A 27,999-nucleotide genomic window follows, 5' to 3' on the forward strand; every position below is an offset into this window, starting at 1 on the left:
TAAAACACACAGTTATCCCAATAAATCAGTAAAAAAATATAGACCCACTCTTGCACGGCCCTCCGTGGTAAAATTGCCAAATTGCCACCTCTCGTGGAAATAATAGTAATGCTCAGTGCACACACCAGTCACCAATGTAGTAGGCCTAGGGCTAGGCCATTCGAGTTATTTTGTGGCAATGATGTCACAAAGTTCAGAGGACTTTGGACCTGTCCTGATGAGGCACTCTACATTGCTTAATGTGGGACTGTAGGTCAGTCAGACAAACCACGAGGACATCATGCAATAGAACATTAGAATAGAGAGCCGGGATAGAAATAAAAGACATAGCTGCTGCGTGGTATAAGAACGCACGTGTTTGCTTTTCTGGCGTCTGGACTGCAAGGGGTGAACCCAGAATAGGGACTTAATTTAAAAAAAATCTGAATACACCGCGAAAACATGAAAATACATCTGCCTCAGGAGGTTGGAGTTTTCCTCTTCTCTTTGACAGCACCCTTTGTGCTGTGCGCAATGAACAACGTTCCTGCCGTTCAAAAGTAAGATGTTACTCTACTATATAACACAACATCGTTTTTGAATGAGGGGTGTGTGTCTGTATTATACTTCACTGAAGTATAGTAACTTCAGTATACCAGCAGAGTGCTCTAGAAACCCCTTTTTTGGTGTAGTCGTGTGTGACGACTACATCTTCGGTATGATGTCCACAATGTATTAGTACTTAATCTCTGGACTTCACTGAGAAAAAAATGTAGCAATAATATAGCATTATCACTATACAAGCTCATATGGCTACCACTTCCAATCTTCAACCACTTCCAATCAACAATTGAATGGATCAGATTCTGATTAATAAATTAGGCTACTACAGTTAATGAGCAGCAGTAAATGACAATAGAAGCTGTCTGTGAAGATCATCCATCTATTGAGTGATTTCTCTGCAGGTCTGAAGTGATCCTGGCAATGGGAGCAGTGGTCCTACTGTCTGTCTTTCTTCTGCTCTACTTCACCATGCGACACAAAAAGGCTGTGGACCCACTTTTTTATGGTACCTCAATTTAGTCATTTTAGTTGTAGTTTAGTGTGTGTGTGTTTGTGTGTGGAGTGGGGGTATGTATGCATTTACAGTATGCCTCTGTTGTTTTAGTTGTGTGAGTGTGTGTGTGTGTGTGTGTATGGGTGTGTGTGTGTGGGTGTGTGTGTGTGTGTGGGGGGTTGTTGGTATGCATTTATGTACAGTATGCCTCTGTGTTGTTTAAGTCATACTTGAGATGTATTTGATGCACAATATGTTACAACCTTGGCCTGGGTTAGTTTAGCGTCCTCTATCCATCTTTGTTTGGGGCATATTCATTCCTTTAGGGGCACCTCTCTGTTCTTATCGATCCTTTTGGCACTCTTCATTTGTGTACCCTACAACCCCAACCCAGTTTCACCCAGACATCGCTAGGGCTGGGCTGATGCTCAGGGATGTGCCCTTTCTGCCTCAATGCTTGGCAGCATCAGGTTAAGTCACCCTTTGAGGGACCTCAATATAAATGGACATCCCCATGGGTCTGCAAGCCTGCCTCATGACCTCCCTCTTGCTGCAGCAGAAATCAATCGCTGGAAGGAGTCCATTGATGGAGAATAGTGGGAGAATAGAAACAGAGGAGGGAGAGGAGGAAGAAAATAAATGATAAAAGGTTGGAAATTAATTATATATCGTTGTTCTGCAGTGTTTGGGGTGTTTTCATTCACCTGCATTGTTGGACTAACAAACGCACTGGAGCAGGATGGCTATATCAAGGGTTTCATGGACTTCTACCTGAGGAAGGTACAAGTGATCGCTTTGCACACACCATCACACACGCTATCACACACACACACACACTATCACACACGCCATCGCACACACACACACACCATCACACATGCCATCACACACACACACACACCATCACACATGCCATCACACACACACACACACACCATCACACATGCCATCACACACACACACACACATGCCATCACACATGCCATCACACACACACACACATGCCATCACACACACACACATGCCATCACACACGCACCATTACTCAAAGCATCACACACGCCATCAGCAAACCCAAATGCACGCACATCCTATAATTATTACCTATAGTTGCCCATGCCTCCAGTAATACACAAACAAACCATTTTGCCCTTTGTATTTCAGGGGGAGCCATATCTGTCCACATCCTATGCCATCATGATGAGCTATTGGGACAGCACGGTGCATTTCAGCCTCCAGCTGCTCATGGTGCGACGCATGGCCCACGGGTAAGGACCGCTCCCTCCCTCTGTGCCCTCAGGGAAGGATGGATGGGTGCAGCTTTTACTGCATTGAGGGGGTTTGAGTTCTCAACCTCCAATCTACTCAACCTCATGCCACCTGTTTAGGTTTGCTTGACTGGAACATACTGTACAAAGGTCTGCAGACTAGATTAGTCCTTTTATCCATACACCAATGGCATCACTGTTATTGTTACACTGACAAACATGATGCATAATGAGGTTGAGTAGATTATGACTCTTTGATAGTTTTTTTTATCAAATGTATAACTGTAGTAAGCTGTAAATATCTGGCTTCCAAAACATGGATGTTCAATCATGGAACACATACAGTATATGTTCCAATGATGATTTTCTCATAGATTTAAAGGGATTGCTATTAAAATTCCGTCATGTCCAGCCGAACCTAAATATGGCAAGCCAATCATCGTCCTAGTCTGCAAGGCCTTGGTTGTAGTGACTGGCCTGTCAGTCATTTTGATGGAATCCTGTCCATTCCCATTGGCTACAGCCTGCAGGCTAGCAAATCCATATGAATGAAGAGAAACATAAATCAGGATGTGGTGAGACCACTGTGCTGTTACTCTATGTTCTTGTTCCTATATGTTCCTGTATGTCAATGCCTCTGCATACACTGTGCTGTACTGTATGTTCCACTGTATGTTCCACTGTGCAAGTAGGAGGCATGAGCGGTTGAATTGGGAAAATGCTGTAGAATAGAATGGAACTGAAACTGTTCCCCTGGTTATGTACTATCAGTAGTCATAGCAGGATGGTTGGTGCCCACTGCAACAACAGGGATCCCAGAGGGGTTGAAGGGCCAGATGAGGCAACATACTAATTTTGAGGTTTATTTTTGTCCCTGCAGGAAGACATTCCGCAGCCTGGGTCTGTTCTGGGCTGGCTCATCTATAGCCAATCAGATCGTGTTCATCCCAGGAATTGTCATTGGTTAGTAACTCTAATTCTTTTGACTTCCCAACACAATTATGTCAGCTACCACAGTTACTACAGAATGCTAACATTTGGTTGCAGATTTCTTACACTGAATCATTGTAATAGTGTGCTTCTTTCCAGTTTATTTATTCAGTTGTTTTGCTGGGTAGGTAAATATGGCACCAACATTTTTCCTGCTTTCTGGCGCAACATCCCTTTCCTGCTACTGCCAGTATGGGCTGCTGTAACGCTCTTGGGTAGGCCCAGAGAGCTGCCAATCATTCCTGCAGATCAGGTAAAGCCTGAAGAAGAAAACTAGTCAATAATTATGACCAGTAGTAGAACTAATGTTTGCAGGAAGTTCCAAGTGTGTGCATTTCTTGTGTGTGTATAGGTTTGTGAGTGTGTCTGATTGTATAGATGTAAATGTGTGTACATTCATACTTTTGTGTGTGTATAAGTGTGTGTTCATGTCCCCATACGTGTGACGTATCCCTATGCGTGTCTTCTTTGCATCTCTGTGAGAGCATATGTTCACCTGCATTTGTTTGATTGTGTTCATTCAGGTTGCGGAACAGCAGAAGAAGAGTGTGTTGACTCGGCCTGTTGACCTGCTGCTGTCTCTGGTGCTGCTGGGAGGAATGGCCTTCACCCTGCTGAGGGCTTTTGTGAGTCTGAAATGGAATATATAACCTGCTGTTCCCATGCTTTGGTGTTTGGCACAGTACCTCCGGTTATTGATGCTTCCAGCAGTTTATCCCCAAATTAATACTGGTAATACAGTAATGTGACCTACATTGCACTGTGCTCTACTTCGGCGTATTTCACTTTCCAGTAGCGTAGATGTATTTTTCTCGACACCTATCGCTTAGGAGAAGACTGCAGCAACTCACATGCTCACCAAGCGTGGGCATAAAAGGTTTTGGCACTGTGCTGACATCACCTTTGGCGTGCGCAATGACCAATTCGTCAACCATGTTGGCCCCTTAACATTCCACTCCTACTCAACATTTAACCACAAGAGGGACTCCACATTGCTCTCTTTGTGCCTTCCACACTGGTGAAGTACATCAGGGGCAGTAATGTGGTCTTGATGTCCCAAGTCCTTCCATGTCTATCCCAGTCTTCCAGAGTGGCAGTGTAGGCCATCGCTAGAAGTACTGGAGGAAGCTCCCTAGTGCATTTGAGTTTCTGTTTAAAAGGCAGTAAACGGATGTCAGTGAACCTGGATGGAAATGAGAGTGTATTAGTGATGAGACTACTTTGTAGGACTATATTGGTTCATACTACCTTTCGGCGCATCTCCAAGCTCAATGGAGAGATTGACAGTTGGCCTATTTTCCCTCAGATTTTTTCTTTATCCATATCTGTCTTTATCACTCCCTGACATGCAAGCCAGAGCATCTTTTTGAATTCAAAATCCTTTAAAGTTCGCCATTTGAATTGTAATTCTATGCCCTGGTAATACCCATGAGTAGTTTAGATTGTTCTCTATACTGCTTCATTGTGTGCAGGTGGTTCTGGACTGTCGATTGGATGTCTGTTTCACCTACATCTACCAGTATGAGCCCTACCTGAAGGACAATGTGGCCTTCTCCAAAGTCATGGTGGGTCATGCAATAGAACATTGACTAGCTAAGTATATATGGTTGCGTATATATTAATTTCATCCACACTATCTGATAGAACACTGACTGGCTAAGTATATATGGTTGAGTATACATTCATTTCATCCACACTATCTGATAGAACACTGACTGGCTAAGTATATATGGTTGAGTATACATTCATTTCATCCACACTATCTGTAGTGCTTTGGCAATGACTTGGCTTTCTGTACTATTTGACGTTCTAAATTGGGACATGTTGGCTGGCATAACAAAGGATTTCCACAACTCCATGGTTAGCATCATTACTAGCGGGACTAATCAGACTGAACATGTGTGCCCCTCCCAGATGCTGGTGTTCCTGTTCTATGCTCTTCCCTTCATGGCTGCCTGTGTGTATGGCCTGAGCACTCCAGGAAGCAGCTGGATGCTGGACTGGACTCTGCTCTTCGCTGGAGCTATGGCCCAGGTAACTCTCTTCACATACATCAAGCATGTTAAAGAAGGAGATTTCATGAAAACACTCAAAATGGGATTCAGTTAGATTAGATTAGATTAGATAAGATTCAACTTTATTGTCATTGCACAGAGTACAAGTGACCACGAAATGCAGTTAAGCATCTAACCAGAAGTGCAAAAAAAGTGGTAATGTATAGTGGTAATACAGTATATAAACAAATGATGAAGTATATAAATAAATTAGTAATATATACAGTAGGAAATAAGATATATGGAGTATGAACAGTATTGATAGTATAACAGTGGTAAGACTATGAACACGAGCAGCAATAGCAGTAGGTAGTGCAGATATGATATGTCATATACTAAGTCAGTTACTAGTAAATGTAACCTCCTCTCCCTATGCTTCTCTGTCCAGGCTCAGTGGTGCCATATTGGGGGTTCTCTGCACTCTCGTACCCCCTTCACCTACCGGATCCCCTCTGATGCCTGGCGTGGGGTGATGGGGCTTAATGTGGCATACGTAGCTGTGCCCATCCTCCTTGCCCTGCGGTGTGCCCTCCGCCCCACCTACTTCATGCCCGCTGTGCCTAAAGGCCAAGCTGATAAGGAAAAGAAACAGAAGTAGCGAACGAACGAACGTACAGAACTGGACACTGTGTGTGAGTGTGTAGAATTATGTATGTATGTGAGTGTGTGTGTGTGTGTGTGTGTGTGTGTGTGTGTGTGTGTGTTGAGGTAATGAGACTCAATGATTAATATGCGTATGTGTCTGTTTCTGGACTGCCACCCTGTGACTCCTGCCAGCTCCAGATCTTTGTAGATTCTCTCAGCTGTTGCGGCGTTGGCTCAAGGCTTCCTCTGGCGTTTGCTGTTGTGCTTCTGAACATGAGTTGACTTGATCCCAAAGAAGATGGCATGCCACAGTGACCTCTGGACCCACACCAGCCGCTCCTTCACAGACTCTGGTTTATCTCACTGCAAGCTTGACTCATGCAAGTGATGTAAAACGACACCAGCCCTATCTCTTTGGACTCTCACCTCTTCTTAGTCAGACATGAGTAGTGATTTGGATTGTGTTTTCTTCCTGTGGCACACCCTGATGTTACAACAACGAGCGATGTGCATAACATTGGGCCCCACTGCTGTATCACTCTGTATCAGTGAAGATAACAAGGAACGATAACGGCAGAGGGGATTTCTCAAGAGTGGTCATCGAGGGCCTCACGCACAATCCCAGCTGGCCAAAGGGCCAGACGAATGCCATATTTCAAATTGTTGGCTGTATAAGCCTTTTTTTGTTCCTGAGGAGATTTGTTGTGGTGTATTTGTTGTTGTTTTTGTTGTTCTTTTTTGAGCATTAAAATGTGATCTCATTTTCATGCAAGAGGGCAATTTTAAAGTTGTGTGTGAAATCCCAGCTCAGTCAGAGAAAGAATCCATTCATACGTCACTGTAATGTTACAGCTGTTTGGTAATGTGTAGGGGCAACTTTGGTTCACATGATCCCTAAGTGATCATGAGGACACAGAATGACAACACCGGCTAGATCAGTGTCATGACATGCACTCAACCTTCCCCTGTCTTTGCTACACTATCTTTGCTTTTGTTTATATCAGACTGGTTAAGCGACAACAACGTGCGTACAACAACAAAGACAGAGCATCTATTCAAAAGTGAGATCGATATCCATCTCTTTGATTTTCTTTTTTTAGCCCGAGCCATTTCAGCTCTGTGAATGTCCTCCTCGACGATGGCTCACGTGTAGGTCCATGGGTCCTCTGGTGGCAGTGATGTCAGCAGGCTGGTTGCTCACCAGGTCACCTTTGACTACCCTACTCCAGTGCCCTACCCTCTGAGGAAAAAAATAATCTTTGGCTTGTCCTCAAATAATAAACCCAAGGATTCTACCTGGAGCTTTTTAAACCTTAGTGGCTGAAAACTGCTCTAGATTGTTTCTGAACATTTCTACAACCCTTCACACAAGTGTTTTTTTTCCTTGGTTTTGGATTTAGGGAATGGGAGTTTGTTTGAGCAAGTTCATGCTTTCACTCAAGAACTCATTCTAAGTATGATTAAGAAAGGAAAGGCCTGTTGATGACACAGGGGGAAGGTTGACACTAGGGTCTGTGAACTCAAGTCCTATAAAGAGTGGAGACTGGCTCTGTGCCTGCAGTCTCAATGGAAACATTTCCCTCTTTATTCCATTTTACCATCATACACAAGGCAAGCATGTCCTTACCTGCATTGTCCTTAAGGTGGAGCTAAGTTCTTCTAGATAGTTTCTCTCTTAGAGATGTCCAAGCAGTGACTACAGACAGCAACGCTTCCAGCCTCTGATGCTTTGCTTTGGGGAATGTCAGTCTCTCATGTCACTATAATCAGTACGCCCGGCTGGAAATATGCCTTGTATGTGTCGTGTATATATAAATAGATAGATTTGTGTTTGTGTGGATGTGTGTACATGCATATTTGTACACACATGCAAGTGTGTGTTTCTCTATGTGTGTGTGTGTGTGTGTGTGTGCAAATATGGAGAGTGTCATGTTTGGTATTTATATATGTTTCTCTATGTGTGTGTGTGTGCGTGCAAATATGCAGAGTGTCATGTTTGGTGTATGTTTCTCTATGTGTTTGTGTGCGCATGGAGAGTGTGTCATGTTTTGTATTCATGTGTGTGTGTGTGTGTGTGTGTGTGTGTGGGCGACTGGATCAGAAGGATGAGCTCAGTCCTCCGTTTCTAATGAGAGTGGGTGGTAGCCGTGGAAACGCTGTCTCTTATCTCGGCAGCCCTGGGCCGCTGGATCTGTGACTTTGCTCATTAGCAGCCGAAAAAAAGAGGTTGGCGGAAAACAAAGCATAGGACTGCGAAGGATTCCTTTCATCTGTGTGACGCTCCACGCTCTTACCCTACAACAGCCTCTGCAAATAGCCGTGTGTCTAAAGCACTCTCACTTCAAGTGTGTGAGAATGCAGACATGCGTTTGAAAGGCGGCTGTGAAATCCAACCTTGAGGATGCATTAGCTGGGCCTTTCACAGTGCATTCACTAAGTCAGTGCGGAAGAGAAGTCTCTTGGCTATATGGCAGAGATGCCAAGGAAAGGGAGGTGGTGTGAGTGACACATTTTCCGTATGTACTCTTCCCTGTCTGAACGTTTTGAGTGTACTGTATTTAGGTAACAAAACCTATACGACCCTCTGCCACATGATGAGAGATGCTGATTAAGGCAAACATAAACCAACTGAGTTACAGGCTCCTACTCACTCTACTGACCCAGACCAACTGAGTTACAGGCTCCTACTCACTCTACTGACCCAGACCAACTGAGTTACAGGCTCCTACTCACTCTACAGACCAACTGAGTTACAGGGTCCTACTCACTCTACTGACCAACTGAGTTACAGGGTCCTACTCACTCTACTGACCCAGACCAACTGAGTTACAGGGTCCTACTCACTCTACCGACCAACTGAGTTACAGGGTCCTACTCACTCTACTGACCCAGACCAACTGAGTTACAGGCTCCTACTCACTCTACAGACCAACTGAGTTACAGGGTCCTACTCACTCTACTGACCTAGACCAACTGAGTTACAGGCTCCTACTCACTCTACAGACCAACTGAGTTACAGGGTCCTACTCACTCTACTGACCCAGACCAACTGAGTTACAGGGTCCTACTCACTCTACTGACCCAGACCAACTGAGTTACAGGGTCCTACTCACTCTACTGACCCAGACCAACTGAGTTACAGGCTCCTACTCACTCTACTGACCCAGACCAACTGAGTTACAGGCTCCTACTCACTCTACTGACCCAGACCAACTGAGTTACAGGCTCCTACTCTACTGACCTAGACCAACTGAGTTACAGGCTCCTACTCACTCTACTGACCCAGACCAACTGAGTTACAGGCTCCTACTCACTCTACTGACCAACTGAGTTACAGGCTCCTACTCACTCTACTGACCCAGACCAACTGAGTTACAGGGTCCTACTCACTCTACAGACCAACTGAGTTACAGGGTCCTACTCACTCTACAGACCAACTGAGTTACAGGGTCCTACTCACTCTACTGACCCAGACCAACTGAGTTACAGGGTCCTACTCACTCTACAGACCAACTGAGTTACAGGCTACTACTCACTCTACTGACCCAGACCAACTGAGTTACAGGGTCCTACTCACTCTACAGACCAACTGAGTTACAGGCTCCTACTCACTCTACTGACCCAGACCAACTGAGTTACAGGCTCCTACTCACTCTACTGACCCAGACCAACTGAGTTACAGGCTCCTACTCACTCTACTGATCCAGACCAACTGAGTTACAGGGTCCTACTCACTCTACAGACCAACTGAGTTACAGGGTCCTACTCACTCTACTGACCCAGACCAACTGAGTTACAGGGTCCTACTCACTCTACTGACCAACTGAGTTACAGGCTCCTACTCACTCTACTGACCTAGACCAACTGAGTTACAGGCTCCTACTCACTCTACCGACCCAGACCAAATATTGATCTAGTTAGTTAGCTAGTTCCATAAGGCTCCTCTCACTGAACAGGCGTCTAATGTGTAGCATGTGGATTTCATATGACTTCCCCTGTAGCAGACAGTGATCATAAATGCCAAGAGACTTCTTCGACTCTTGCAGATAGTCAAGCGACTAGGACTTTGTTGTGAGTGAGTGAAAGGTTTTGTAGCCCTAAAGGCCCATTACGAGGAATCTCTCAGGTCTGCTGCTCCTGTTGGCAATGAAGTCACACTTAGGCTCAGTCAGTTACTTAAGTCTGAAAAATAATATGGTTCTGTGGTGAAATAATGGATCTATGTTAGGATTGGATAATGGTTTTTAAACTTCAGCTGTGTTTGGGGCTCAGCAGAGGCTAAGACAAAGAAAGCTAGAACTCAGATAGCAGAAGTGGAATGAGAAATGGAATGAAAGAAAAGATGATAGAGCTTCTCGGCTACTCAAACTGAAGTTGTATGTGTTATGCCTTTTTTAGAAACACTTACCTAAACACACACACACACACACACACACACATGCATGCACACATTGTATTTTGCATCTTGGAGTGTGATGGAATGAACAAAAATTGGCTACTTTGGAGAGCACAAAATGAAATCAGGAGAACAACGGGGGAGGTGACTTGAGTAAATCCAGTACCATCCAGAGCACAAAGCCTTTCAATTCGCCCTCACTTATCCTGGGGTGGAAAATAGGTGTTGAGACAGCAAGAGAGAGAGAGAGAGAGAGAGAGAGAAATAGAAAGAAAAAGAACATCGCAGGAATTCAGTAAATACAGTGATTTAGTGAATAAATATTGTCAGTCTGTCTGGGATAAGTGCTATCCTGGTATTATACAGCTCAACGAGAGGGAGTCCAGGTAACTCTTATCACTTGAAGATGGATCCATTGAGGATGGAAATGCGCCTGTCCCATCTCCCCCTGATGGCATGACAAAGTCCCTCTCACTCTAACCTGCTTCACTCTATTCCCATATTTACCTAGAGGAGGGGGAGAGGTGGACACATAGACAGAAATTGTAAGATTTAGCCATGTGTCAGTAGTTGTGAGTGTGTGTATGTATGTGTGTGTGTGTGTGTGTGTGTGTGTGTGTGTGTGTGTGTGTGTGTGTGTGTGTGTGTATGTGTGTGTGCTTGTTTGGGTTTGTTTGGGTTTATGTGCAGGAGAATCCTGCGACTTAAACATGGCTCTCATGCATTGCCTTAAAGGTGTGTGTTTGTATTGTTCCATATTTTTTGCAGCTCCGACAACCCTTAAGATAAATCAGATCAAATGACTGTGTTTGAAACTGGGCTGGGTCTGAGCAGTGAAGACAGTGGTGTTTGTGTGTGTGCTCAGGAAACCACCTCCACACAGAAGGGAACGTGTCAAGGTAGCACAGCTGCAGGCTGAAACCACAGGTTCTTCCCCCCTATGGGGCGCCCTTCCAAAGGGACGACTTGTGACTTGTCTCACCGGCTAAATGAAGCATGACACCCCAGTTGGAAACGTACCGCTCGAAGCAGATTTACGCCATCACCAATGAAGTAGATACTCACCAGCCTGCCTGGAACATTTCCCCTCAAATTCACCTCTGTTCCACCATAAAGCCATACAGCCATCAAGTGCCAGAACAGATGATGTCAGTATGAGACACTGTATGCTTCAAATGCCTGAATGAATCAGGACTCAATCAAATAATAATAATCTACATAAACATATCACAAAAAGTAAGGACATTTGTGTTTGGTAGATTATTTCTTTGTTGTAACAATGCTTCTACAAACTGCAAAATTGCACACACCTTTTCTTTGTACATCCCAATCAATATTGAGCACACATGCACGGACACCATTACACCAACCTATCTCCTCCCTCAATTAGGCCACTTTTAATAGGCTAATGTGTATAAATAGGCTTAGGCTACTAGTCAAGGAACTCACACATTTGAACAGAGTTGCCTCTGTGGGTGACGCTGTTTTTAATGGGGGTATTGTCGGCATGTGAGAGAGCCTCTGATTACATTACATGTATAATAGGCTTTTTGTAATGACTTTCCCATAGCATATCAGAAAAACAATTGCTTGTAAAGAATCAATGATACCAAAAAAGCGTCCAGATTTATAATGAATAGGCTGCAGCATTATGTTCTTTGGCTTTTGTGTGATTTCTTTATATTCATTCTGATGGTGTGGCAGCAGGAGACTCCAGTGGCACGCTCTCGGCCCCTGAGTCACAAACCTGGTCTCCGGCGTTTCCAGTGCACCCCATCCCTCAGATATGTATAAAATAAAAATAAAGAAGATTTTTATCTTAATCTACAGAATGTTATTTGTGTCTGCAGGTGTGCAGCAAGAAATAACACCTGTTTTACAGAAACAGGTGCAAGATTGGTGTTTTTGTACGCATGGCACATTTTCATTGGGAACGGGCACGAGTGGGACTGAAACATCCATCCAGTGTAAACATCCACCTGCGGGTCAAAGCAGGACAACATGTGAAGCTGCAGGCCGGAGCAAGACGAAATATTACATAGATTTGTAGGAGTGGGAAAGGATCTATGCGGGAGCGGGACTCCATCCTGCGTAGACCTCTACTAGGAGGCACAGGCCTGGTAATGATTGCTCTGAATCCTTGCTAGCTGGTAGCCATGGTGGAGGAGGTGGCCAGTCACTGTCGTCCCCCTCTCTATGACTGGCAGAGTAGGGGGATCTTGAGGGGGAGGTAGTGATCATTCTGGATGCTTGTGCTCAGCTTGGGCTTTACCTATAGCGCAGCCTTTACTGTGTCTACAGGTGACTGCATTTCTCTGTGAAAGTACCGGAGCTGAGCAATGTTGTCTAACATTATACTTATGAGACTGATGAGCTTCATGTTGTATGTTGTCTAACATATACTTATGAGGCTGATGAGCTTCATGTTGTATGTTGTCTAACATATACTTATGAGGCTGATGAGCTTCATGTTCTATGTTGTGTAACGTATACTTATGAGACTGATGAGCTTCATGTTGTATGTTGTGTAACGTATACTTATGAGACTGATGAGCTTCATGTTGTATGTTGTGTAACATATACTTATGAGACTGATGCCTCTTCAGGTTCTACATGTTATCTAACATATACTTATGAGACTGATGAGCTTCTTGTTGTATGTTGTCTAACATATACTTATGAGACTGATGAGCTTCATGTCGTATGTTGTCTAACATATACTCATGCAACTGAAGAGCTTCATGTTCTCCACACAGATCTCCTACAGCAGTCAGACCTTCTCTCTAAGGCTTAGGAGAAGATCTCACTAAACTCGTCATGCTTCCTGTTAGGGATGGGAATCTCTTGGCACCTCACGATTCGATTCGAAATCGATTCAGAGGTCAATGATTCGATTTTAAATTGATTATCGATTATCGATTTTAAATCGATTTTGTAATTAAAACAAACTTTTTTATGTTGAAATGCAAGCTGAATCGACTATTGCATTGCTCATAGAAAGTCAAAATTGTGACCATTAAAAGCTTTTTCTCTAATAAAGCAAATAGAGAAGGTAATTCATCTTTTGATTTTCTTTAATTATCAAACACAAAGTAGGAAGTGATTTTAGACTCTGAGTTGCAAACTCAAATGATTCAATAGTCGAAATGCATCGATAATCGTTTTATCGGTTTCGAATTGATAATCGATAATCAATCGATAATTGCATTTAAACATAAAATGGATGTGTAAAAAAAACGATTATCAATTCTAAACCGATGAAACGATTATCAATCCATTTCGACTTTTAAAACATTCGAGTTTGCTACTCAGAGCCTTTGCTACACTTCCTACGTTGTGTTTGATAATTAAAGAAAATCAACAGATGAATTACCTTCTCTATTTTTTATTAGAGAAAAAGCTTTTCCTTGTCACAATTTTGACTTTCTATGAACAATCCAATAATCGATGCAGCTCGCATTTCAACATAAAATGGATGTGTAAAAAAAAAAAAAAAAAAAAAAAACATTTTTTTTTTTTTTTAATTACAAAATCGATTATGAACTTTTCTGAATCGAGAGAGAATCATTTTAGAGAGAATCGAGAAAAATCGAATAATCGTTTTTTTTCCCCCACCCCTACTTCCTGTTATACTCTGTGATGTGACTCAGGACTTAAAGGTACCCAGTGCAACTTTATGTAAACATTCAATGAAAAATAAACATTCAATTTCTAGTCTTTTTTACACGTAGTAAGTTTCAATAACTCCATACCATTACATACCGACATTCAAGCAGCAAAGATGAGACGTCGTTGTGTGGTGAGAACTGATAGAAAATCGTAAACAACAACAATCGCCGGTGGGGAGAAGCCATTTTTCCATTGACTGGAAGCCTGCTTTATTTATTGCAGGTTAAAAAAAATAAAGAAAATGGCGGCGATTGTTGTTGTTATCGATTTTCTATCAGTTCTCACCACACAACGACGTCTCATCTTTGCTGCTTGAATGTTGGTATGTAATGGTATGGAATTATTGAAACTTACTACGTGTAAAAAAGACTAGAAATTGAATGTTTATTTTTAAGCCTCGAAAGTTGCACTGGGTGCCTTTAACTCGTCATGCTTCCTGTTATACTCTGTGATATGACTCACGACTAAACTCTTCATGCTTCCTGTTATACTCTGTGATGTGACTCAGGACTAAACTCGTCATGCTTCCTGTTATACTCTGTGATGTGACTCAGGACTAAACTCTTCACGCTGCCTGTTATACTCTGTGATGTGACTCAGGTCAGGACTAAACTCTTCACGCTGCCTGTTATACTCTGTGATGTGACTAAGGACTAAACTCTTCACGCTGCCTGTTATACTCTGTGATGTGACTGAGGACTAAACTCTTCACGCTGCCTGTTATACTCTGTGATGTGACTTAGGACTAAACTCTTTACGCTGCCTGTTATACTCTGTGATGTGACTAAGGACTAAACTCTTCACGCTGCCTGTTATACTCTGTTATGTGACTAAGGACTAAACTCTTCACGCTGCCTGTTATACTCTGTGATGTGACTCGGTACTAAACTCTTCACGCTGCCTGTTATACTCTGTGATGTGACTAAGGACTAAACTCTTCACGCTGCCTGTTATACTCTGTGATGTGACTAAGGACTAAACTCTTCACGCTGCCTGTTATATTCTACATTCCTGCACTTACATATGCATAGCAGCTATTTTTGGACAATCACGTTGTCTGTACCTACTGCATCAACGTCATAGTCATCTAGGTAACGATAGGTAATTACCTTAAATTACCAATGTCCAAACTCTCTTATCAGAGACTCACACAATTCATCACACACTTAAACAACTACTTGCTAAGGTATTGAACTCAGCGTAGCACTAATAAAACTGAACTGAATGATGTAAGCTGCATTCAGACTGCATGGCTGAGCTACCACTTTATGAGACGGGGAGCCTTTTGTACATTTACTGACCCATTCATGTCAAATCTGAGAACGTTCAAGTTACTGTATTACTAAGCCAGTGTGTGATGAAACAAGCTGAAGGATGACAATAATTAATTTCTCTTAAAGTGGCACACAGTGATATGGAAAGTAAACAAGACTATCATTACGCAGACAGTACTGATTCAATCAGCTTTATTGTCCCCCCCCCCCCGCTTAATAAAGAATGTAACACAGCAACAAGAATAGAGAAGAGGAAAAAATGAAAAGCTCAGAGACTACATTCATTGCTCTCCTTGCTCTCTGTGAGCAGACAGAGGAGAAAAACAAACCTTAAAGGAACAAAGGCATCAATGCTGAATCGTTGTTCTTCCAACTTTGCCTCCAGTAAAAGTTACTTGATCGGCTGTATTCTTTTCTGAGTTGCACCCACTATGATGACGCTGCTGCGTCTGGGGATTAGTGTATTTGGTGTGTATGTGTGTAGGAGAGGGGGTGAATAAGGCTAGGGCATCAGTATCAGTGAAGGGTGTGTTTTTATTGTTTCCATTGGAATTGGTGGTATTGGTGGAGGTAGGGAGCAGAGAACGGACTGAACAAACTCTAGGGCACCTAATGGAGAATACAACCATAACAGAGAACAGCAAATAGCACAGTATTTACAGAGAAGAAATGTACTCAACTGGTTAACATTAGTTCTTTATCCCAAGCTTCTTTTCTTACAAAAAAAACCCCCAAACAAAACAAAGCAATGGTTAAATATGTGAAACAGTTAAGGGACTTAAATGTACTCCTTAAAATATGTATGTTACCAGTGATTTCGTAAATTATGCAGAATGGAAATGTCTCGGTTGAATAGACATTCATTATGTCATCAGAGAAAAGTTTTTTTAATTTAATTATGTCCTTTTGCACACTGTATATGTCACCACAAGTCCTCCGAAAACACAAATGTTCTTTTGTGTTTTAGGACGGGCTGTGGTGCAGGTGATGTGACTTTTGTTTCCCACCTCAGCTAAGTCTGCACTTAAGAACATCTCAGTCGCTCCTCTAATGAGACTTACAATAGAAGAACTCTAAACTTGTGTAAGTGTGTGTGTGTGTGTGTGTATATGTGTGTGTGTGTTTGTGTGCGCGTCTGTCCACATATATATTTGAGTGATTGTGGGGGGATGTATGGGCACTTGATAAGCTCAACAACAAGAAGAAAACAAACCAAAACCCAAAAGAAGTAACTGGGGATAAAGTTCAACAAAGGCCATCTCATGATCTCAAACACACACAAATACTCAGCCTTCTAAAGCCATAAACTGCCGGTCAAGAACACAGCACACAGAGTTTATGTAACACTATTTCAAAATCTGTCCAAATCATTTCATCATTATAAAGGAACTTCAGTGACTGGCACGTACAAGCCCTTCATTCCATCTCTATTGCCGTAAGCTTTGTGAACTGACATAGTTGACTATGGACTGTGTCTGGGTCTTAACTAAGATAAAGAACAAAGGAACGCGCAACCAACAATAACTAATTCAGTCCTTCAGGGATCCATTTGCTGCCCCCTGTAGGACAAAGAGCCGGTCATTGTGCCGTCATGAAGCCTGCGGGAGCTGCCTTAGAATTACATACTCAGGAGAGCAAGCTATTCCATGCTTCTGGAGATGCCGAGTCCCTTTCAAAAGGGGAGTTTAATCATATCATTGTATCACAAGACATAGTAGATTAATCTAGAATGGTAACAAATCATTATTAATACCACTAAAATAGATAACATGCCTACATCCCCAGGCGACCAATGGCAATGCTGTATAAGTAGACTGTGGGTGTGTTAGAACCACTTGGGTCTGGCCTCAGGGGTTTCCATAGGGACTGAACTACAATATGGGTTTCCATTCTCAAACATGAGGAATGGAGTTCAGGTGTTTAGTTGCTTATTACGCATGAAATTAGTTTGGTCAATAAGTTCAAAACTCCAGGTACATTCAGGCAAATAGAAAGTAGAAGATATCCTAAGGGCAGAATGATAGACAGATAGAGGGAGAGAGAAGGAGGGAAAGAGCAAATGGGAAAGGGATAAAGACAGAGAATAACCAAAGTGGGTTCAAACATTGAGAACCATCTGTGTGCGGCCATGTTTCTTCCTCCATGTCAATCCCCCTCAGCCGAAGCTAGGTTTCAAGGTAGGTAGCAGGTGAACAGGAGGTGATGTCACATTGCTGGAGCTGCTGTTTGGTTCAGTAGCGGCCGTGGCCCTCCTCACGATCCCTGTGACCCCCGCCCCCGTGCCTGCGGTGTCTCCGGTGCTCATGGTGTGATCTGTGGTGCTGCCGGCGGTAGCGGTGGGTCCTCCGTGCTACAAAGAACAAAAAACAGAACAAAACCACGGTTGCCTAGGAGGTTCATTCTTTCTGCACTTTTATTTTGTCCTTTTCTCAGTTAGGCTTGACTTGTGAAAGAGAAAAAGATCCTCATACTGCACAAACCTTCAGTTTAATATGAACTTTTGCAGCCTGTTTAATCATCTGTGTATCCATGAAAACATGTCAATCCTGAGGTCTTATCACTCACACTTGGTGCAGATGATCTTGGGCCTCTCCCAGGTTCCGTTGGGACGACAGCGGACCGTGGGGATGTGTCTTTGGAAGAACCCGTCCGCACACTGGTAGCGTACTACAGCGTGGATGTCATAGTGTGACCGTCGGCGACCCACCAGGTGTGCGTTTTCCACTGCTGGTGGAGTCCCACAGAGCACTGCACACACCAAACACACACAACAGAATTGAAGCTCAAACACACATTCACAGACTCGCAGGGCCACGTGTGTCAATGGTGCGTACGTACTAAAATAGAGGTTAAAAATAGCACTTTATGGCACATAACATGGTATTCATAAAATTGCACCTCTGGCATGGTCTTCAGTTTTTAATTTGCATAACAATTGTGTGGGAAGTGTTGCACCTGGGCTGATCACTTCAATTGAACATGATTTAAACTGCACAGAAATGAGATATGGCTTAAGTGGTTCTTGAGCAAATATGTGCATTTTATATGCCAAGTCAAAATAGTCTTCTGTGGAAACATTGGGTGTGTACTATGGTGATTGACAAATGCAGGCACATGCTGGCTGATCAAGTATGACTCACATTTATCAACATTAGGCAGGACTGAAATAGAAGATTTGCCAAATAACAAGTGTTCCTTGCAAAGATATGCCATGAATGCGGAAGAAGCTTTCCACAAGAGCTTGTATCCCTAAGGGCCCCCAGTTAGTAACCATCCTCATTACTTGAAAGAGGTATATTAGATCCACTGCTCCAGTATTACATGGATGTCTGCCTGTCTGACAGGTGTACACCTCAGCTCTCATTCCCCGAGGGGGCCCTAACTCCTTCCGTAGATGAGGAGAGCTCCCTTGGGAGAGGGACATGAAGCACACACCACACACTCTATACAAGCAAACAGGAGACAGTGAGACGAGACGAGACTAGAGCCTTCAGGGTACCCTCAAGCAGAGCCCTGAGAAGCACAAAGCTTTTAGTTTCCACAGCTAATATTTCAGTCTAGACCTCTACTCCAACCTCTAATTTATATTACACATTTACATTCCGCTCTTTTGACCTCTCTCTGTCTGCCTGTGTGTGTGTGTGGTAGTTTGGCAGTGTGTGTCTATGTGGGTGAGCGTATTCATGCCTTTATTTATGTTTCCAGGAAGCTGTAGTTCTACAAGCTGTAGTTCCAGAAATACAGGGGATCCGACCTTCACTTCACTTTTTCATTGAAAAGAGAAAAGCCTCCCAGATAGCTTACAAAGGAAAGGAATCGTGGGAATCGTATGCGAATGTGAAAGCTGTAATTGACAGTCTGTGCCCCATAGCAGGGAGAGTGAGGGGAGATTGAATGTCCTCCTTCAACTTCTGACATGGTTAACGGGAGCCTTCTGTGGAGAGCTCAAATAAGGTGGGATAACATGCATATGTAAGGTAGTGAATGTGCCACGCCGTTTTTTGTAATTGTTAATTTGTTTGTGTGTTTTGTACCTCGGGGTGACCCGTACGTTTGTCTTAAGTTCTGTTTTTTGAGATGTGTTGAGTGAGTCGGTGAGTGCTAGAAAAAGGAGATAGCTGCTGTGTGATATACTGTAAAATAAATCTCGCCACCATTTCGAAACGTCCTCGTCTCCCGTGTAAAGTACTTTGGACGCCCAACCACCCGCTAACCAACATAGATAACCTAAAACACAACGCAGAGTCCCAGCGGGCCGTTGACTGGAGAGAGAGAGGGTTACATCTTTGGTGCCGTGACCCGGATGGTGGAATAACGAGACTGGTATTTCGCAGCAGGCTTGTGCATCGGATAATGAACTTGAACTTTTGAACTGGAATTGTTTTGTCTGAAGTGAGCGGACGGCTTCTTTCAAGTGAATTAGCGACGTGATATCCTTTACACTGATGATCATTTTGAATGCTATTGATAGTTTTCAGTGACGTCACTACAATTGTTAGCTGACGGGCAAAAAGAACAGCGAAACAGTGAGAAACAGTGGAAATCTTCGAGCAGTGCCTACTCAAATACGATTGCCATCAACCACAGACCATACCACTATAGCCAGACAGAAATATTCAGAAGGGAAAACAAATCAGGAACTTGTGATACATTTACTGCAGGTGTCGTGACATTTTTATTTCGTTAACCTCCTCAAAGTCCCTGTCTGAACTCCAGTGTGGAGATATTTACATCTATCTAATAGAAAATCTGTCCCCGTACACATCTTAAAAACTGAAAGCCTACAAAAGCACAGATAGTTATTTAATGTTCAGAAGTGGTTGGGTTCACAACGATGTGTGTGGAAGGTAAAAACGAAAACACGTCTTCATAATTGAATTGAATTGAATTGAATAATCAGAGCAAATGAGTGCCATTTAATAGCTAGGTCCCAGCTAGCGAGGTACCTGCTGTAAGCTAGCAGCCGTTAGCCTACCCAACGATGTTCTTTATTATTTGACACAATTCCCTGGTTTAAACAAGCACGAAAACCTTGTCTAGCGAATGACAACTTTGATCTTCCCATATATTTTCTACTGCCATTGTAGTATTACTAGTTGAATGACAAAATACACTACCTAGCCTACTTGCTTTGAGGTAGATCAGCAGCTGGGTAATCCAATTTGAATCGTGTTCATGCTTTGTTTTGTCTTTATAACTTGATTTATTCCGATTTTAGGTAGTTATTATGATAAATTAGGCAACCAGAACAGGGTGACTGCTTTTATTTCCATCTCCAAAAGTAAGGCTACTTTACTGTGTGTCCGAGAAAAGTTTAACCAGAAGGACGTGTCTACGTACAATCAGCTGGCAGCCACGGCGAAATAAACTTTTTTTTTAATCAGCTGGCAGGAGCGGTCGCGGGTTTTAAATGCGATAAAAACTAACTCTGGGCTTGTCTCCTCACCGATTTAAACAGCCAACCGAGCAACAACTCTCTGGCATTTTTCTAACTAATATTGAAAGAGCTTGAAAGGTGGGTGTTCCTGTATTAACTCCCGTGTTAAACAGCTGTGGAACGTCTGTTTTGCCCTTCAGCTGGTCATTCTGACGTCAGCTGAAAACTATCAATTGCCTACTGTTTGAATGGTTGATTCTTCTAAATGCGCTTAGCAACTTGTTAACGTAAAGATTTTTTTTTGTTTGTTTGACGTACTGAGATTTAAGTGAATTATTAAGTATTGAGTTGATATTAATGTGACTGTTTTTGATAACCAAACACTGTGTATTTGAAACTTCGAGTTAGATACAGCATTTTGGAAATTATAAGCCTTTGTTAGTTGAGTGTACTGCTATTACAGTTTATAAGCTGAATAAGCCTTAGACTAAGATTTATGTTCAGACTTTAAATTTCTACACACTACATTATTTCACTGTTAATCTGCAAAACATAGCAACATGTCACAGAACTTTCATGTCTCTCCTGCTGGCGCAGCCAGCTATCAGCCCACTCAAGTGCCTGTTCTAAATGACACCCCACCACCCTTGGAACGTCGCACCCCCCCGCCCCAAAGGCATGTACCCTACACCCAGTACACCACCCCAGCTTATCCCCCAAGGCTGCCAGGCACTGGAGCTTCAGGACAGGTACCGCCACTCCGTTTTGACTACAGCCCAGACACAAGCACCAAGACAGACAGGTCAGTGGACACCTCTGTGCCTAAACACTGTGGACATGGGACCACAACAGCTCTACCCCTGCAAAGCACCACACACCATGCCCCAAGTATGATGTCATCTGCTCAGCAGCCCACTATAACAGCCTACCCCTATCTACCCCAGCCTAATGGGCCTAGCCCCCATGTCAATCCAAGCTATCCATATCCCAGACTTATGCCTCAAATGCTCATGCCTAGATTTCAAACACCTTCAGCGGCAGACATTTCAAGCAACCCCGCCGTCGCTAGGCAAAGCCCCCATGTACATTTTTCTGAGTCTGAAACCACATATCACAGCGAAGCCACACCATTGCACCTGTACAGTGCCAATGCGTGGACCCCCAACACAAACCATTACAGCCCCCATGAAAGGTTTAACCATACAGCCACTGACATGCACCCGGAGCCACCACATCCCCAGACGCCCGCTCCAGGCTTGTACACCAGCACCCCTGCAGGTGCCTTCCATCCAGCCACACTTTCCAGCTTGTACACCTACCCATGTGTGCCACCGTTGAAGACCCCTGTTCGAGCTATGCACAGCCAAAGCCCTCCCACAGCAGCCTATGGCGGTCTCATGCAAACTCATCAGGTGAAAAATGTTCAAGTCTTCACTGGAAACCCAGACTGCAAGATACTGGTGGAGGACTGGGTTCGCGATATGCAGTACCTCCTCGAGGCGATAGAGCTCCCCACTCACCTTCGCTTTTCTACAGTCGTGCGGCACCTAGGTGGCGAGGCTCGCAAGCTGGTTCTTAACCTACCCCCCCATGAACAGACCCCAGAAAAAGCGTTTCAGGAACTCAGGGCAGAATACAGTGACACCAGAGGCTCCCTAGACCCGTTAGCTGACTTTTATGAACGAAGCCAGAATTCAGGGGAGACCGCCTGCTCTTACGCCATAGCACTGGAGGCAAAATTGCGGGCTGTGGAAGATAAAGAAAGAGGGGGAAATCCATTCCCCGACCGTGATAACAAACTCAAGCGGCAGTTCATGAGGGGGCTAACCGAGGAGGAGGTGTACCTGAGAATAGCACCAATGACACCGAGACTCGTGAGCTTCCGTGAGCTTCAGGCTGAGCTCCGCCACCTAGTGAGAGAAGGTAAGAAGTTCCAGCCCCTCGACAAAGCAAAGAAAATATTCCAACAGGTCCATGTTACATCGGAGGATGGCGTGAGAAGAGAGAGAAGCAAGCCTGCATCTGAATTATCGGAGCTGACAGAGATGGTCAAGAAGCTAGCCTTTAACCAGCAGGAACAAATGGCCAAGTTGTCCACACTGGAGCTGAGAATAGCCTCTCCGCTGCTTGCTTCACCACAAACTGCCCCGTCAGCGCAGGGAAGGGTGAGCCAGAGCGCTAGCTTTACCTGTCACCGGTGTGGAAAGCTGGGACACCTAGCTCGAGTTTGCAGAGCAGTGCTTTCAGACCCCCTGCCAGTTGCAGTGCACACACCCCATCCCTCTCATCCTTTAAACTCTTAAAGCCCATGGTAGCTGGGGCAACCATGGGCGTGCAGCAAGGGCCCCACCCACCTGCTGAAAAGGTCCACACGGAAGAGGAAACACCCCTTGTGGGTCCCAGGAACGAAGGAAAGGTGAAAGTCAACGGCCTGGAGTGCAGAGCTCTCATTGACTCTGGCTCCCAGATAACCAGCATCACTTACAGCTACTGGCAGAGCCATCCAGTCTTAAAGCAGAAGAAGTTACAGTCTTCCAAAATACCCATTGAGGGAGCTGGGGGCCAAGTCGTGCCCTACCGTGGTGTATTGCTGGTCGATCTGCAAGTGCTTGGGACAGAGTATAAAGCTGTGCCTGCTTTCGTCGTTCCTGATTCCATCTACCGCTCTTCAGTACCCCTCCTGGTGGGCACCAATGTCATTCGAGCCTCCCGGAGCCACCTCCAAGCAGCCTATGGCCAGCAGTTTCTGCACAGAGTCAAAGAGCAGCACCCAGAGTGGTATACAGCCCTGCTGAAGGTGGGGAGTGCCGAGCAAAGTGAAGTGCATGACATTGTAGGTCCTGCTGTGTACACTGGCCGTAAAATACGGATCCCTGGAGGGAAAGAAATGGACCTAAGATGTAGGATAAAAGCTGGTCCTCAGAAGAAGACATATACTGCCCTAATGGAATGCCAGGCCTCCTTGAAACTCCCCCAGGACCTGCTGGTCGCTAAAGTCCTCGCAGATGTGAAGGGAGGTTGTGCCCCGGTCAGAGTGATGAACCTGTCCCAGCATGATGTCACCATCCGACCACACACACATCTGGCCAATGCTGTCGTGGTGCACAATGTGTTGGAGTTTGGTGATGAGAAGAAGAGTGAAGCCGGGAACAACGAGGCATGCCTCAGCCTGGGCCAAGTTGTCGCCAGCTGTGCTGTCGACCTGAGTGAAGCAGCAGTGGAGAATGAGAATCAACGTGCTTGTCTGCAAGAGCTGCTGGACAAGAATGCAGACGTGTTCTCTCAGCATTCATTGGACTATGGGCACACAACCACTGTGCAGCATGAGATCCCGCTGGTGGACTCAAGGCCTTTCCGGCTACCATATCGAAAAATACCCTCTTCTCAGTGTCAGGATGTGAGGCAGTTGTTGACTGAGATGGCGGCCACAGGAGTCATCCGCCCCAGCAAGAGTCCTTATGCCTCCCCAGTTGTGGTAGTCACCAAGAAAGATGGGTCATTAAGACTATGTGTTGACTATAGGAAGCTGAACTCCTACAGCACCCGAGACGCGTTTCCCTTGCCAAGGATTGAGGAGGCTCTTGAGTCGTTGGGCCAAGCCAAATACTTCTCCACTCTTGACCTTACCTCTGGTTATTGGCAGGTGGAGGTAGCGGAACACGACAAGCACAAGACCGCATTCAGCACACCCATGGGGCTATTTGAAGCCAATAGGATGCCATTTGGCTTGCAAAATGCCCCCTCCACATTTCAAAGGCTCATGACCTGTTGCTTTGGAGACTTGAACTTCACCCATCTCCTTATCTACTTGGACGACATCATCATTTTTTCCACCTCTTTCAGTGAACATCTGGAAAGGCTGCAACTTGTCTTTGACAGGCTTCGGGAGCATGGATTGAAGCTTAAGCCCTCCAAGTGCCAGTTGGTGAGGCGAGAAGTAAACTACCTTGGTCACTTGGTGTCGGCTAACGGCATCAGGACCGACCCAGAGAAGATCAGCAGAGTGAAGGAGTGGCCAAAGCTCACCAACCGCAAAGGAGTGCTGCAGTTTCTAGGATTCGCGGGCTATTATAGGCGATATGTGAAGGGATACTCCAGCCTGGCTGCCCCCTTATACCGTCTCACATCTGGCGACCCCAGGAAGAAGAAGAGAGGGACCCAGAAAAATCCTGAGCTTGACCGACCCTTCACATGGACGGCTGAATGTGAGGAGGCATTTCAGTCCTTGAGAGATAAGTTGATTGATGCTCCAGTGCTAGGTTACCCAGACTACACCCTACCGTTCCTGCTGCAGACCGATGCTTCAGGGCAGGGGCTTGGCGCTGTGCTGGCGCAGGTCCAGGATGGGATGGAGAGAGTCATCGCGTATGGGAGCAGAGGCTTGAGCCCACCTGAGACGAGGTATCCAGCACACAAGCTCGAGTTCCTCGCCCTCAAGTGGGCAATCACAGACAAGTTCCACGACCATCTTTACGGACGCAAGTTCTCTGTTCTTACCGATAACAACCCCCTGAAGTATGTGATGACCTCTGCCAAACTCGACGCTACAGGCCAGCGTTGGGTGTCCCACCTGTCAATATTCGACTTTGATGTCCAGTATCGAAGGGGACGAGACAACTCCAATGCAGACGCCCTCTCACGCATGTCCAATGAGGAGGTGACGGAAGTCCTGCAGACCTGCCCCCAGCGAGTAAAGACAGATGGTCCGGGGCACAGAGAGGCTCAAGCTGCCCAGGAACAGGAGGGGGCCATGGGTGAAAGTGCTGCTGTGGAGGAGCCTGAAAGTAGTCTGCTGCTGGAGCCCAGTGAGCCGTATGGAGATGTGGGGATGGAGGCACTGCCTGCTATGACCACACAGGAGATACGGGCCGGGCAGAAGGAAGACCCCGACATAGGCCCTATCTCACACTTCAAGAGCCGGAACCAAAAACCAAGCCGCAGTGAGAGGATGGAAATGGCCGTTAGTGGACGCCTTCTCCTAAAAGAGTGGAGGAGGTTAGTGGTTAGAAGAGGCATCTTATACCGACGGGTCAGAGATTGCCATAAAGGAGTGGTGGAGCAGCTCATTCTGCCAGAGAAGCTGCGGGCAGCCGTCAAAACAGCTCTCCATGACGAAGCAGGGCATTTAGGATCTGAGAGGACGCTACAGACGATAAGAGAAAGGTTCTTTTGGCCGAGAATGTTTCAGGAGATCAAGGCCTGGTGTGAGCAGTGTGAGCGGTGCTGCCTCAGAAAGACCCCCACCACCAATGTCAGAGCTCCCCTTGTCAGTATCCATACTAGTGCCCCCATGGAGCTGGTATGCATTGACTATTTGTCACTGGAGAAGTCTAAGGGTGGCATTGAAAATGTGCTCATCGTCACAGACCACTTTTCCAGATATACGCAGGCCTACCCCACTAAGGACCAAAAGGCAGGCACAGTGGCTCGGGTACTGTGGAGGAACTTCTTCTGCCGTTTTGGGTTCCCTGCGAAGCTGCATGCAGATCAGGGGCGCAATTTTGAAAGTGCAATTGTGAAGGAGCTGTGTAAGTGCACAGGCATTGTCAAAACCCACACCACGCCCTACCATCCTCAGGGCAACGGGACCACCGAACGGTTCAACAGGACCCTCATGAACATGCTGGGGACACTAGAGCCGCACTTGAAGTCTCGGTGGCATGAACATGTGGATGCCATGACGCACGCCTACAACTGCTCACGACACGACTCCACCGGGTACAGCCCATACTACCTGATGTTCGGCAGGCACCCAAGACTCCCAGTGGACCTGATCTTCGGCTCCCTGGCCACTAACAAGCCATGTGACTACACAGAATACGTGCAGACCTTGCATGACTCCCTGACAGAGGCCTATGCCCTGGCCAATCAGACCTCGCACATTGCTAAAGACCAGCAGAAAAAATATTATGATAAGAAAGCAAAGAGTGAAGATTTCAGCCCAGGGGATAGAGTTTTAGTCAGAGTCTGTCATGTGGAGGGGAGGCAGAAGTTAGGGGACCGATGGGAGGCACGCCCTTATGTTGTGGTGAAGAAGCGGCCTGGTTCGCCTGTGTATGTGGTGCGCCTGGAGAATGGGGAAGCGGAAAGGGTGTTGCACCGAAACCTCCTTACCCAGTGCATGTTCCTCCCAGTTGAGCGTGGCAGCGGAGTGACCATGGAAGAGGGCCAGTCAGACAGTGAGGCATGGGAGACCAGCATAGAGCTGCACCCAGAAGGGGAACCAGAGGGTGATGGAACAGAAAGTGGAGAGGAGGACCACACAGAGACCGAGCAAGCTGACATGGGGACCCGGGCAATGTGTGAAGGGGAAATGCATGCGACCAGTGGTTGTGCCACCCCTACACAGAGGAGAAACCCAGAGAGGAAGAGACATCCCCCAACAAAGCTCTCATTTGAGTCCCGAGTCAGGGCTAGAGAAAGCGATGAACAAAAGCTAGAAAGAGGGAGACAGTTGTGGCAAAGAGCTAAAACAAGAAGAGCGGCTGGACACAAATAGGGCCTCTCTACCTACACCTTGACAACAGACACACACACTACACACACTTCACACCACATAGCCCTTCACAACACTTTAATTTTTTTGAAATATCCCAGGTTACTGTAAAATTATTGTTATGAATAATCTCAGGTTACTGTTAGTTTTTGTTGGTTGATCTGATGGCTGGGACGCCATCACTTAAAGAAGGGGTGGATGTAAGGTAGTGAATGTGCCACGCCTCTAGGCAGCGTGGCAGCCGTTTTTTGTAATTGTTAATTTGTTTGTGTGTTTTGTACCTCGGGGTGACCCGTACGTTTGTCTTAAGTTCTGTTTTTTGAGATGTGTTGAGTGAGTCGGTGAGTGCTAGAAAAAGGAGATAGCTGCTGTGTGATATACTGTAAAATAAATCTCGCCACCATTTCGAAACGTCCTCGTCTCCCGTGTAAAGTACTTTGGACGCCCAACCACCCGCTAACCAACATAGATAACCTAAAACACAACGCAGAGTCCCAGCGGGCCGTTGACTGGAGAGAGAGAGGGTTACACATACATTAAGACTTCTAAGAAAGAGTGGCAGAGTTAAGTCTAACAACCAAAGCCTGGTGGAATGTCTCTCAGGAAAGAAGACTGTGATAGAAGAACATGCTAGAACCCTCTGAAGAGGACCTGTAGACACAGAGGTGTTCGGCATTTGGTTTCAAACTCGCGCAACATACAAATCATGTGCTTACACGTGATATGATCACAGAGATCTCTGCTTCGCGTGGAGAAATACGGTCTCACCAGCAAGGAGCAATGAAGAGCACTCGCTCAACCCTAACTACGCACTTGTAACTTCTCAATACTGCTACTACTATTACTACTGTTTA

At 45.2% G+C, this 27,999-nt stretch overlaps 2 protein-coding genes across 2 annotated transcripts in view; one reads left to right on the forward strand and one right to left on the reverse strand.

Annotated features, from left to right (window-relative positions):
- Positions 1 to 441: 441 nt before the first annotated feature.
- Positions 442 to 5,946, forward strand: tm6sf2a (transmembrane 6 superfamily member 2a; the record flags this gene model as incomplete). Its single annotated transcript, XM_080836283.1, has 10 exons — positions 442 to 539; positions 945 to 1,048; positions 1,719 to 1,816; positions 2,201 to 2,304; positions 3,185 to 3,267; positions 3,423 to 3,547; positions 3,819 to 3,920; positions 4,767 to 4,859; positions 5,209 to 5,328; positions 5,737 to 5,946. The coding sequence occupies 10 exons, from the start codon at positions 442 to 444 to the stop codon at positions 5,944 to 5,946; spliced, it is 1,137 nt and encodes a 378-aa protein (XP_080692409.1).
- An 11,557-nt stretch (positions 5,947 to 17,503) lies between these two features.
- Positions 17,504 to 27,999, reverse strand: part of ncana (neurocan a) — a gene marked incomplete at both ends in the record, with an annotated part of 76,147 nt that continues 65,651 nt past the window's right edge. The window contains 2 exons of the mRNA XM_080836284.1: positions 17,504 to 17,622; positions 17,838 to 18,020. Of these exons, the coding sequence (XP_080692410.1) occupies positions 17,504 to 17,622; positions 17,838 to 18,020 (302 nt within the window). The remainder of the gene's footprint in view (positions 17,623 to 17,837; positions 18,021 to 27,999) is intronic.

Source organism: Sprattus sprattus (genome assembly GCF_963457725.1).
Source record: "Sprattus sprattus genome assembly, chromosome: 4".
NCBI classification, from domain to species: Eukaryota; Metazoa; Chordata; class Actinopteri; order Clupeiformes; family Clupeidae; genus Sprattus; species Sprattus sprattus.